Source organism: Stegostoma tigrinum, chromosome 23 (genome assembly GCF_030684315.1).
Source record: "Stegostoma tigrinum isolate sSteTig4 chromosome 23, sSteTig4.hap1, whole genome shotgun sequence".
Lineage (NCBI taxonomy): Eukaryota > Metazoa > Chordata > Chondrichthyes > Orectolobiformes > Stegostomatidae > Stegostoma > Stegostoma tigrinum.
This window is the reverse complement of record NC_081376.1, coordinates 53,983,440-53,995,422: the sequence shown is the minus strand read 5'-3', so window position 1 is coordinate 53,995,422 and position 11,983 is coordinate 53,983,440. Positions and strand designations below refer to the sequence as shown.

Sequence of the window (11,983 nt, the reverse complement as noted above, 5' to 3'; positions counted from 1 at the left end):
AACAATGCCTCCATTTTCAAATTCTCATTCCTCTTTTAAATCCTTCCATGGCCTGGTCCTGCCCAATGATTAATCTCCTCCAGGTCACTGCATTCTACTCATTTTGGTTCCTGATACAGCCTCAATTTCACCCCTCCAACACTGGCTGTCATATCTTCAGACACCTGGACTTTAAATCCTGCAAATCTCCTCCCAAAATCCTCTCACCTCCTACTTCATGCCACCCCTTTTTAATGTCTCCTTAGCATCACAAAATTATCTAATTGCTCCTGAAGCATTTTATCACATTAAAAGGTGCGGCATACACCTTGGGAAAGATATTGAGGGTGTAGTATGGATTAATACATTTATTCAAATGCAATTTCTGAGGCCATTTAGTCTATCTTCCCTGTGTTTTACCAATCCAGAAAATAATCCATTCAGCCCCAGTTTTCCTCAATAGCCTGGAAGCTTCCATAATTTAAAAAAAACCTTAATGAAAGCTCCTGGGGCTGCTTTCTTATGACCAGGTTATTGGAATAAAGTCATTGTCTCCTTGCTTCACCACTAAATACATAAAGTCAAAATGGTGAATTTAAATGATGAATTTGCATAAGCTAAGTAACTAAACCATATTTTGCAAGACATGCACCTTTTCTTTGAGTCAATAAAACTTTCCATCCCATTTCAAATCCTCAATCAGCTGTCTTCATTTGAATTTAAAGGTAGTCTCTGTAATAGTGACCCTGTAATCATTATCAATTGTTGTAAAATTCAATCTGGTTCCTAGATGCCCTTTAGGGAAGGTAATCTGCCAGCTTTACCTGGTCTGGCTTACATGTGACTCCAAACCCTCCGAAATGGCTTAGTAAACCACTCAGTTTAAGGGCAGTTAAACATGGGAATCAAATGCTGGTTTGCTGGTGACATTCACAGTTCATGAAGGAATAAATGGGAAAAAAAGCATCCAGGACATTAACAAGCTACTGTTTTATTCTGGACGGTTTAGCTTCTTCTGTTGGAGATAATTTGTTAACATCCAGCTGACATGCTTTCCAGAGTGTAACGGCCCTCAATGAGCATGCCTAGTGGAATAGTTTCAGTTTGCCAGTGGATTAAGGTAAGAATCAACACTGGCGAAGGTGAGTGAAGCAGGTAGTAGGCAGCTTGTACCTGCATTCCACAAATCTTTTTAAAAAGGGAAGAGATTGGAACTCAACAGAGACACCACTGATTCCCACAGCTACCTAGAATACACCTCCACCCACCCACCCTCCTGCAAAAATTCCATCCCCTATTCCCAATTCCTTCGCCGCATCTGCTCCAAGGATGAGGCATTCCACTCCCGCACATCCCGGATGTCCACGTTCTACAAGGACTGCAACTTTCCCCCCACAGTGGTCGAGAACGCCCTTGACCGCGTCTCCCGCAACACATCCCTCACACCCCGCACCCGCCACAACCGCCCCCAGAGGATCCCCCTCGTTCTCACATACCACCCCACCAACCTCCGGATACAACACATCATCCTCCGACACTTCCGCCATCTACAATCCGACCCCACCACCCAAGCTATTTTCCATCCCCACCCTTGTCTGCTTTCTGGAGAGACCACTCTCTCTGTGACTCCCTTGTCCGCTCCACACTGCCCTCCAACCCCACCACACCCGGCACCTTCCCCTGCAACCGCAGGAAATGCTACACTTGCCCCCACACCTCCTCCCTCACCCTCACCCTCACCCCCATCTCAGGCCCCAAGATGACTTTCCATATTAAGCAGATGTTCACCTGCACATCTGCCAATGTGGTATACTGTATCCACTGTACCCGGTGTGGCTTCCTCTACATTGGGGGAAACCAAGCGGAGGCTTGGGGACCGCTTTGCAGAACACCTCCGCTCGGTTCGCAACAAACAACTGCACCTCCCAGTCGCGAACCATTTCCACTCCCCCTCCCATTCCTCAGACGACATGTCCATCCTGGGCCTCCTGCAGTGCCACAATGATGCCACCCGAAGATTGCAGGAACAGCAACTCATATTCCGCTTGGGAACCCTGCAGCCATATGGTATCAATGTGGACTTCACAAGCTTCAAAATCTCCCCTCCCCCCACTGCATCACAAAACCAGCCCAGTTCGTCCCCTCCCCCCAGTGTATCCCAAAACCAGCCCAGCCTGTTTCCGACTCCCTAACCTGTTCTTCCTCTCGCCCATCCCTTCCTCCCACCTCAAGCCGCACCTCCATTTCCTACCTACTAACCTCATCCCGCCTCCTTGACCTGTCCATCTTCCCTGGACTGACCTATCCCCTCCCCCCCTCCTCTACCTATACTCTCCTCTCTACCTATCTTTTTTTTCTCTCCATCTTCGGTCCGCCTCCTCCTCTCTCCCTATTTATTCCAGAACCCTCTCCCCATCCCCGTCTCTGATGAAGGGTCTAGGCCCGAAATGTCAGCTTTTGTGCTCCTGAGATGCTGCTTGGCCTGCTGTGTTCATCCAGCTCCACACTTTGTTATCAGTGACATTAACAAGTTGGGAGACTCCCAATTAATGCTCAAACTGAACTGCTCAGATTTTAGCCTCTACGACATACATCATTACCCCATACCCACAATGGGAAACTTGGTCCGCATGGAGGATTTGTGGTGAATAGCAGAAATGCAATTAATAGAAAACTAGATAAATACATAAATGAGAAAGAATTAAGATTTACTAATCAGATTAGAGGAGCGATGTTGGACGAGGTCTGTACAAGTGAGGCCAAATGACCTGTTTGCATACTGTGCACACAATGTAATTCTCAGTTATAGAACTGAAAACTCAAAGGTCTTTTGGCACAGTGATTAATGCCCCTACCTCTGGGCCAGGGGATGCCCTGGTTCAAGTTCCACCTGCTGCAGATTTTGTCACAGTGTGATTAGACAATCTAAAAATTAGTGTTGTATTAGAGGACTTGGCACTTAATGACCTTTTTGTAACTAAGGTTTATTTGAATATTTTTCTCCCTGTCTTCAAACTTATTCCAAAATTCTGCAATTTGATTGTTTCCAGGGAACCAATCCAATGTCACATGTACCAAGTACCAAGTACACTAGAGTTGCTCAGTGCTATGTTACATTTGCATTGGTTACATTGTCAATTTAAAGACTGATATAACACATGACATCTCACTCAGTGATGACAGAGAGAAGGGTTAACAATGTTATACATATAATACATGACATCTTACTCAGTGATGACATATAGAACGGTTAACAATGTTATACATATATATACAGAAAAATCATTCAACTCAACTATCATTTCAATCACAAATCAAAAACATTTCCAGTTTGAGCTTGATTTGTTAATATAATAAAATCTGACAAGTTGTGAAATTTGAAGGAGCCACATAGTGAGTTAGAGCCAGATTCTACTCTTATTATAAATAGTGATTAAACTGTTCTACGCTCAGTGTAAAAAGAAACGATCATAAAAACATCCACGTTGCCTTGAACACTGTTGAAGCCAATCTCCTGACTTTCTCTTGTAGTTTGTGGGTTGAACATTGGGGCCTTCCTCACCTGCAGACAAGAATGAACAGTGCTAATCAATTGTTTAAATGAGACAAACCGGATTTTGAAGTAATACAGCATGAAAACGGGTTCTTGTGTTTCGCCCTCACTGTTAAAGTAAAAATATTTCCCAATATCATCAGCACAAAAATGAATGGGTTCTAGGTACAGGAAGTGAAGGTGGTGTGGTGATGAGGCAATAGTGGTGGGGTGGGGGTGTGCTGGAAAGATGCTTAGCCATGATCAAATTGAATTGAATGGTGTACAACCATTCAGCCTACATTTTGTTTGCTAAAAGCACCGAGATTGAACCTGGCTGTGCTAATGCTTGCTTGATTGTGTTTTCTTTTTGTTTAAACCTCTGTGTAAGAACAATGAAAGAGATAACAGATGAAATGAGACCTTAGGACTTGTTTGTAAAAATAAAAGCTAAGATGAAATCGAAACTACAAACTTGCAGTAGTTGCATTATTGACAGAAATGTGAATTTTAGAACCTTTCGAAAGCTGAGAACCAACTTTAGGTGCCTGTATGCTGGGTCTGAGGAGGTCCATAAAGTACCAATGACCTGAAACTGATTTTTCTCCACAGATGTTGCCAGACGTGCTGTGCTTTTCCAGCAACTTCTGTTTTGTTTCAATTCTAGTTACACGCTGGTACCTTGCCCACCCAAGTGGTCAGTCTGGTCTGTTGAGGTGAATGGAATCGATCTCATGGGACTGATTCTTCAAACAGCTGGATGAGAATACTCACAGTATCCATGGCTTATCCATAAATTAACACCAGTAGACTGAACCACAATCTCATTATATAATCGCTGTGTCGGAACAGTTGAGTATTCATTTATAAAACAAGAATGATTATATTTCCAAAGTAATGCACTGGTTGTGGAGCACCTCTGAACATTGTGCAGAAATGAAATGCACCGTATTAAGGCAAGTTCGTTCTGCTTTTTGCTCCAAATGAGGTGAGTGGCACTGAGTGCTCTGTGATGTTTCCTATTGGAGCCTGCATACCGTTCTTTGGGGGCACAGCCAAAAACTGAACTGGTTATAGTTACTGCACTAATTATAAAACAACAAGTGCATGTTTATATAGAGGCATAGAGATGTACAGCACAGAAACAGACCCTTTGGTCCAACTCGTCCATGCTGACTGGATATACCAAATAAATCTAGTCCCATTTGCCACCACTTGGCCCATATCCCAGTAACCCCTTCCTATTCATATACCCACCCAGAGGCCTTTTAAATGTTGTAACTGTACCAGCCTCCACCACTTCCTCTGGCAGCTCATTCCATACACGCACCACCCTCTGTGTGAAAAAGTTGCCTCTTAAGTCCCTTTTAAGTCTTTTTCTTCTCACTTTAAACCTGTGCCCTACAGTTTTGGACTTGCCCACCTCAGGGAAAAGACCTTGTCTTTTCACTCTATCCATGCCTCTCATGATTTTATAAATCTCTATGAGGTCACCCCTCAGGCTCTGACACTCCAGGGAAAATAGCCCCAGCCTATTCAGCCTCTCCCTATTGCTCAAACCCTCCAACCCTGGCAACATCTTTCTAAATCTTTTCTGAGTTTCACAACATCCTTCCTGTAGCAGGGAAACGAGATATGCACACAGTATTCCAGAAGTTGCCTAACCAATGTTCTGTACAGCTGCAACATGACCTCCCAACTCCTATACTCAATGCACTGACCAATAAAGGCAAGCATAGCAAATGCCTTCTTCACTGCCCTGTCTACCTGCGACTCCACTTGCAAGGAGCCAAGAACGTGCACACCAAGGTCTCTGTTCAGCAACATTCCCCAGGACCTTACCATTAAGTATATAAATCCTGCCTTGATTTGCCTTTCCAAAATGCAGCACTTCACATTTATCGAAATTAAACTTGGGGTGGCACGGTAGCTCAGTGGTTAGAAGTGGCGCCTCCCCGCGCCAGGGACCCGGGTTTTATTCTGCCCTCGGGTGACTGTCTGTGTGGAGTTTCCTCCAGGTACTCTGGTTTCCTCCCACAGTCTAAAGATGTTCAGGCTGGGTGGATTAGACATGGGAGATTGCAGGGTTACATGGGAAAGGGGGTGTGGGGGTATGAATCTGGGTGAGATGCTGTTCGGAGAGTTGGTGTGAACGTGATGGGCTGAATAGTGTGTTTCCACACTGTAGGGATTCTATGGATTAAACTCCATCTGCCACACCTCAGCCCACTGGCCCATCTGATCAAGATTCTATTGTGAATATATAATTAGCATAAGGTATCATGATTTATTCCAACACAAAAGTTAAATTTTAAAAAATGAGATCACAGCAGCAGTAGGCTATTCAGCCCCTTGAGCTCATTCCAAAATCAATGCTGATAGCTAATGTTTATTTTTGGCATCCTACATTCCCACCAATCCCCAATAACCCTTAATTTACCTGTCTAACAAGAATTTATCTTTCTCTGCATTAAAAAGAGAGACAGCTCAGTCTTTACTGCCCTCAGAGAGTTTCGAAATTGCACAGCCTTCCAACAGATTAAAATTTTCCTCACTTCTGTCCTAAAAGAGGACAGAGGTCCCTGATTAATGAATGCAAACTCACATGCGGGTGTAATTTTGAATACCCACCATACAGACATTTCCTGCACTTATGAGCGGGCTGCTTTACACTGTCTGCATTGTGCTCCAACTTGCATCCAATTCAACTTGAGAACAGACTCCAGAATGGAGCCTATTCGCAACCCAGGAACTGTCTCTAGTAGCAAATTCATACTCCGGTTCTACACATACTTCAAACAATAATTTCTAGGCTAATTTTTCAATCTTAATTGTATGTATTTATATGGTCTTGTAGACTAAAAAAATGATGTAAGAGGCACTACATACCAGTAATGATGTTATGTGTGTGTCTCTTTGGCTGAAATTCAGCAATATGAGCAGATGTTGGATGATAGGCTCTGATACCATGCACTGAGGAATAAGCAGTGCAGTAACTTGCCCTGCCACTAGCAGGGCTGGTGATTTTCTTCATTGCTAGCCCCCGTGTATTTTTCATTCGATTTTCAGCAACTGTTTTGTTCAGAATTCTGCGCTTTTTAAAAAGAACATATTTTAATATTTGTTTGAAAGTTGCGCTTCCTCCAGAATACACAAAATTGGAAAATGAATTTAAAATAAATCTATGGAAGATTTGTTTACTATTAAACCTAATATTCACTTTAACCAAAAAAAACCTAATAGTAACAGCTGGATCTAAAACTTTGAAACTGGAAGGATGTTGAAAGCCTTAAAAAGTAGGGAATAAACAAATAAAAAAAACTAACTATTCTCTCCAGGCACAGTCTGTAAATACAGTTTTTAAACCTTCTGCCCGCACTTCTGGACCACAAAATCTCTGATCACTGGCTTCTACTTATTTCCCTTTGCTGGGTGACTCAGAGACAGCAGTAACTCACCTTGGCTCCTCCAATAGCAACTTCCAGATCCAGACTCTTTACCATCCAAAAGGACAAGGGAACACCATCACCTGCAAATTCCCCTCAAACGGCACACTATCCTGACACTGGGTCAACAAACCTAGAACCCTCTTCTTAATGACACAGTTCATCATCACTTTTAGGGCAATTACGGGGAGGCAATAGATGTCAGTCAAGGCAACAATACCCACATTTCATCAAATAACGAAAAAAGGAAATCCCGCCAATCAAATCCACTTTAACTTTTGAACTTCTTTTTAAAAGAAATCTTTTAATAAACTGATTTCTCCTGCAGGTTGATTATCTAATTTTAAAACATTAGTTGAACATCTACGGACCTTTGGGCAGTTGTAAGCATTTAATCATCATTCTTCCTGTGAATGTTTCCTCTTGGTTTCACTTAACCAGTCTCTCAATTCTTCAATCATGATGCCTGGTTGTAACTTTCTACTCCCAAGGCCAACTTTTACATCAATTTAGAATCTTTTTATTAAAAGGAAGTAAAAAGAAGGAAGAAAAGGAAGGAACTGAATTTTGTGCAACTCCTGTTTCTAAGAATAATCCTGTTCTCACCAAATCAGAATGCATGTTGTATATAATTCCATTCAAACATTCGTTTATTTAATTTCTAAAGTTTGCTCAACGCAACTGAGGTGCAGAGAGATACAATGATTCCTTATAACATTAGTCTTATAAAATAAATGCACTGTGTGGCTCACAGAAAGGAACTTTGTTATACTTTGAATTAAGGACTCCAGTTGTATCATCGAGGGAATCAAGTTCAAGTCCAATTAAAAAGAGAAAATAAACCCAAGACTTAAATCCTAAAAATACAGGAAAATAAAACCATCTGATAATGCGACAATGACATTTTTCAGAAAAGGTTGCACAAAGATGTTCACAGTTAGGGCACAAAGGTACCAAGTGGCCAGATTGTGTAATTGAGTGACAAATTGATATATGCAAAACACATGGGAATGTAAGAAATTATAAGGTGAAAAAATTGGCACAAAAAAATGGAACAAACACCACACAAAGTCATAATGGAGGGAGGAAGTGAATGTCAATGCAAGATTTGTAATTAAATTAACCAGAAGATGAATGATATAATGTTCTTTAAAGCTTGAAAAGTACAACCCCATATTTAAATTAACAAGAAAGTTCAAGAGTGCATGGGTTGGAATTTGTAGCATTTGTTTTCATATTTTACTGGTGATATTTGGATATGAATCAGAAAGAAATAATCAATCAATAAAACAGCTTATGCAGAAATTAACATTTTAAAATAATTAAAATACAAAACTAATTAACAGCAAAACCTATGAAGTAATTTCAAACAGCGAAATATACAGTATTAAAACAACAGCCATCTCAAGTTCTCCAACTTACTGGTATAACTTCTTTAACAAAAAAGGCTTCTCTGTGGGTAGTTAGATGTTCTTTTCCATCTGTATTCACACCAAGGTGTTTTATTTCATCAGGGTAACCAGAAAATTTGAATATAGGTTGAGCTTTCTGACTAATAAAGTACTAGTGAAAGAAATGAAAATATGTTAACTCAAAAAAAGAGAATATTTTGGTAATTTAACTGCTTTTAAAATATTAAAAACCTATTTCCAAGCTCAGGATCTTTTTTACTACTCTGCTGTGTAACTAAGCCAAATGAAATTGACAGGTGAGTACAAATGAGTAAAGTTGGGGGAAAACAAGATTGACTGACAAAAACCACGCAAATGGAAAAAGTACAGGGATAAAGGTAAGTAGGGACAGTGATGGGAGACAAGGGACTGGGATGAGGGTGGTGGTTGGTAGAGATATGGGAAGAGCAGGACAGTTAGGACAGACCAATATGCTTCTGTTCCATACATATCTTCCCATGGAGATGTGGCATAGCAACAATTCTGAGTGAAACAGAGGGACTGATGGCAGCAAAGTGAAAAGGCAGACACTAAACACATTCTGAATGCTGAGCTTAACGCCCTAATGACAACATTCTGCCCAAAGTAAAAGGCAATAGTCAGAATAAGACCACACAGAGAGAAGCAGATCAGGAGAAAGACAGACTGAGAGCCAAGACAAAGTCAAAGAAGATGCAGGAAAGATGGCTAAGAAAATTAAGAACAACTCTGCTCTGACATAGCTCTGCCACAGAAGAACTAATAGCTAAGAGCCTGACTTTATAAAAGATCTTAAGGTAAGGGAACACTTAGGAGGCAGCGATCATAATATGGTTGATTTCAGTCTGCAGTTTGAAAGAGAGAAGGCAAAATCAGATGGAATGGTATTCCAGTTAAATAAAGGTAATTACAGGGGCATGAGAGAGGAATTGACAAAAATCGACTAGGAGCAGAGCCTAGCGGGGAAGACAGTAGAGCAACAATGGCAGGAGTTTCTGGGTGTAATTGAGGACACAGGACAGAGGTTCATCCCAGAGAAAAGAAAGATTATCCGGGGTGGGATTAGACAGCCATGGCTGACAAAGGAAGTCAGGAAATGTATCAGAGAAAAAGAGACAGCCTATAAAGTGGCCAAGAGCACTGGGAAATCAGAAGATTGGGAAGGCTACAAAAACAGAGAGAGGATAACAAGACAGAAATAAGGAAGGAGAGGATCAAATATGAAGGTAAGCTAGCTAGTAATATGAGAAATGATAGTAAAAGCTTCTTTCAATACATAAGAAACAAACGAGAGGCAAAAGTAGACATTGGGCCGCTCCAAATTGATGCTGGAAGGCTAGTGATGGGAGATAAGGAAATAGCTGAGGAACTTAATAAGTACTTTGTGTCAGTCTTCACAGTGGAAGACATGAGTAGTATGCCAACACTTAAGGAGAGTCAGGAGCAGAGTTGAGTATGGTAGACATTACAAAAGAGAAAGTGATAGAAAAGCTAAAAGGTCTAAAAATTGATAAATCTCCTGGCCCCGAGGGGCTACATCCTAGAGTTCTGAGGGAGGTGGCTGAGGAAGTAGTGGAGGCTTTGGTTATGATCTTTCAAAAGTCACTGGAGTCTGGGAAAGTCCAGATGATTGGAAAATTGCTGTTGTAACTCCTTGTTTAAGGAAGGATCAAGACAAAAGATAGAAAATTATAGGCCAATTAGCCTAACCTCAGTTGTCGGTAAAATTCTAGAATCCATTGTCAAGGATGAGTTTTCGAAATTCTTGGAAGTGCAGGGTCAGGTTAGAACAGGTCAGCATGGATTTAGTAAGGGGAGGTCATGCCTGACAAACCTGTTAGAATTCTTTGAAGAGGTAACAAGTAGGTTAGACCAGGGAAACCCAGTGGATGTTATCTATCTAGACTTCCAAAGGCCTTTGATAAGGTGCTTCACGGGAGGCTGCGGAGTAAGGTGAGGGCACATGGTGTTCGAGGTGAGCTACTGGCTTGGATTGAGGATTGGCTGTCTGACAGAAGGCAGAGAGTTGGGATAAAAGGCTCTTTCATGGAATGGCAACCAGTGACAAGTGGTGTCCCGCAGGGTCCAGTGGTGGGGCCACAGCTGTACGCCTTATATATTAATGTTCTGGATGAAGGGACTGGGGGCATTCTGGCGAAGCTTGCCAATGATACAGAGATAGGTGGACAGGCAGGTAGTACTGAGGAGGTGGGGAGGCTGCAGAGATTTAGGCAGTTTAGGAGAGTGGTCCAGGAAATGACTGATGAAATTCAACATGAGCAAATGCGAGGTTTTGCACTTTGGAGAAAAGAATACAGGCGTGGACTATTTTCTAAATGGTGAGAAAATTCGTAAAGCAGAAGTACAAAGGGATCTGGGAGTATTGGTCCAGGGTTCTCTAAAGGTTAACTTGCAGGAAGAGTTCGTGATTAAGAAAGCGAATGTAATGTTATCGTTTATCTCAGGAAGGTTGGAATATAAAAGCAGTGATGTGCTTCTGAGTCTTTATAAAGCTCTAGTTAGGCCCCATTTAGAATACTGTGTCCAATTTTGTGCCCCACACCTCAGGAAGGACATACTGGCCCTGGAGCGTGTCCAGCGGAGAATCCCTGGAATGGTAGGTTTAACGTACGATGAACAGCTAAGGATCCTGGGATTGTATTCATTACAGTTTAGAAGGTTGAGGAGAGATCTAATAGAAACTTACAAGATAATGTAAGGCTTAGAAAGGGTGGACGCTGGGAAGTTGTTTCCATTAGGCAGGGAGACTAGGACCCATGGGCACAGCTTTAAAATTAGAAGGGGTAAACTTAAAACGTAAATGAGGAGACATTTCTTCAGCCACAGAGTGGTGGGCCTGTGGAATTCATTGCCACAGAGTGCAGTGGAGGCGGGACGTTAAATGTCTTTAAGGCAGAGTCATGCAGTGATGTACAGAGAAACAAATTAAAATATCACACCCACATTAATAGGTATTTAACAATCCTTTAATCCTTCCTATTCATGTATTTGCCCAGGTGTTTCCACCACCTCCTCTAGCAGCACGTTCCAAGGACTCACTGTGTGTGAAAAAGTTGTCTTGCACATCTCTTTTGAACTTGCACGCTTTGCACCTTGAATTTGTGTCTTCTACTAACTGAGCCCTCTATTTTGGGAAAAAGCCTCAGTTTGCAATCTATCCATGCCATTCACTATTTTATAAACTTCCTCAACCTCCTGTGTTCCAGTGAAAATAAACCCAGTCTATCTTTCTTCATAGCTAAACCACACCCCCCCACCCCACCGCCCCCCGTCATACCAGGCAACATCCTTGTAAACCTTTCCTGTTCCTTCTCCAAAGCATCCACATCCTTCTGGTAGTGTGGTGACCCAAACTGTACACAATATTCCAAATGTGGTCTCACTAAAGTTCTATAAAGCTGCAGCGTAACTTGTCTATCCTTATACTCAATGCCCCTTCCAATGAAGGGGAGCATGCCATCAGCTTTTTTACTCCTTATCTACCTATGCTGCCACCTTCAGTGATCTGTGGACCTGGACACCCAGATCCTTTGGCATATCAATACTCCAAAGGGATCTGCCATTCACTGTATAAT

General features: G+C 41.9%; 1 protein-coding gene across 5 annotated transcripts in view; it reads right to left on the bottom strand.

Moving 5' to 3' along the window:
- Positions 1–2,131: 2,131 nt before the first annotated feature.
- Positions 2,132–11,983, bottom strand: part of LOC125462393 (uncharacterized) — a 27,336-nt gene continuing 17,484 nt past the window's right edge. For 3 of the 5 annotated variants that reach the window (XM_048552423.2, XM_048552422.2, XM_048552424.2), the window contains 3 exons: positions 8,380–8,520; positions 6,401–6,605; positions 2,132–3,541 (listed from right to left, as the gene is read on the bottom strand). In XM_048552423.2, the coding sequence (XP_048408380.1) occupies positions 3,429–3,541; positions 6,401–6,605; positions 8,380–8,520 (459 nt within the window). In that variant the 3' untranslated portion in view covers positions 2,132–3,428. The remainder of the gene's footprint in view (positions 3,542–6,400; positions 6,606–8,379; positions 8,521–11,983) is intronic. The other 2 variants (XR_007249655.2, XM_048552425.2) reach the window with 2 other exon arrangements.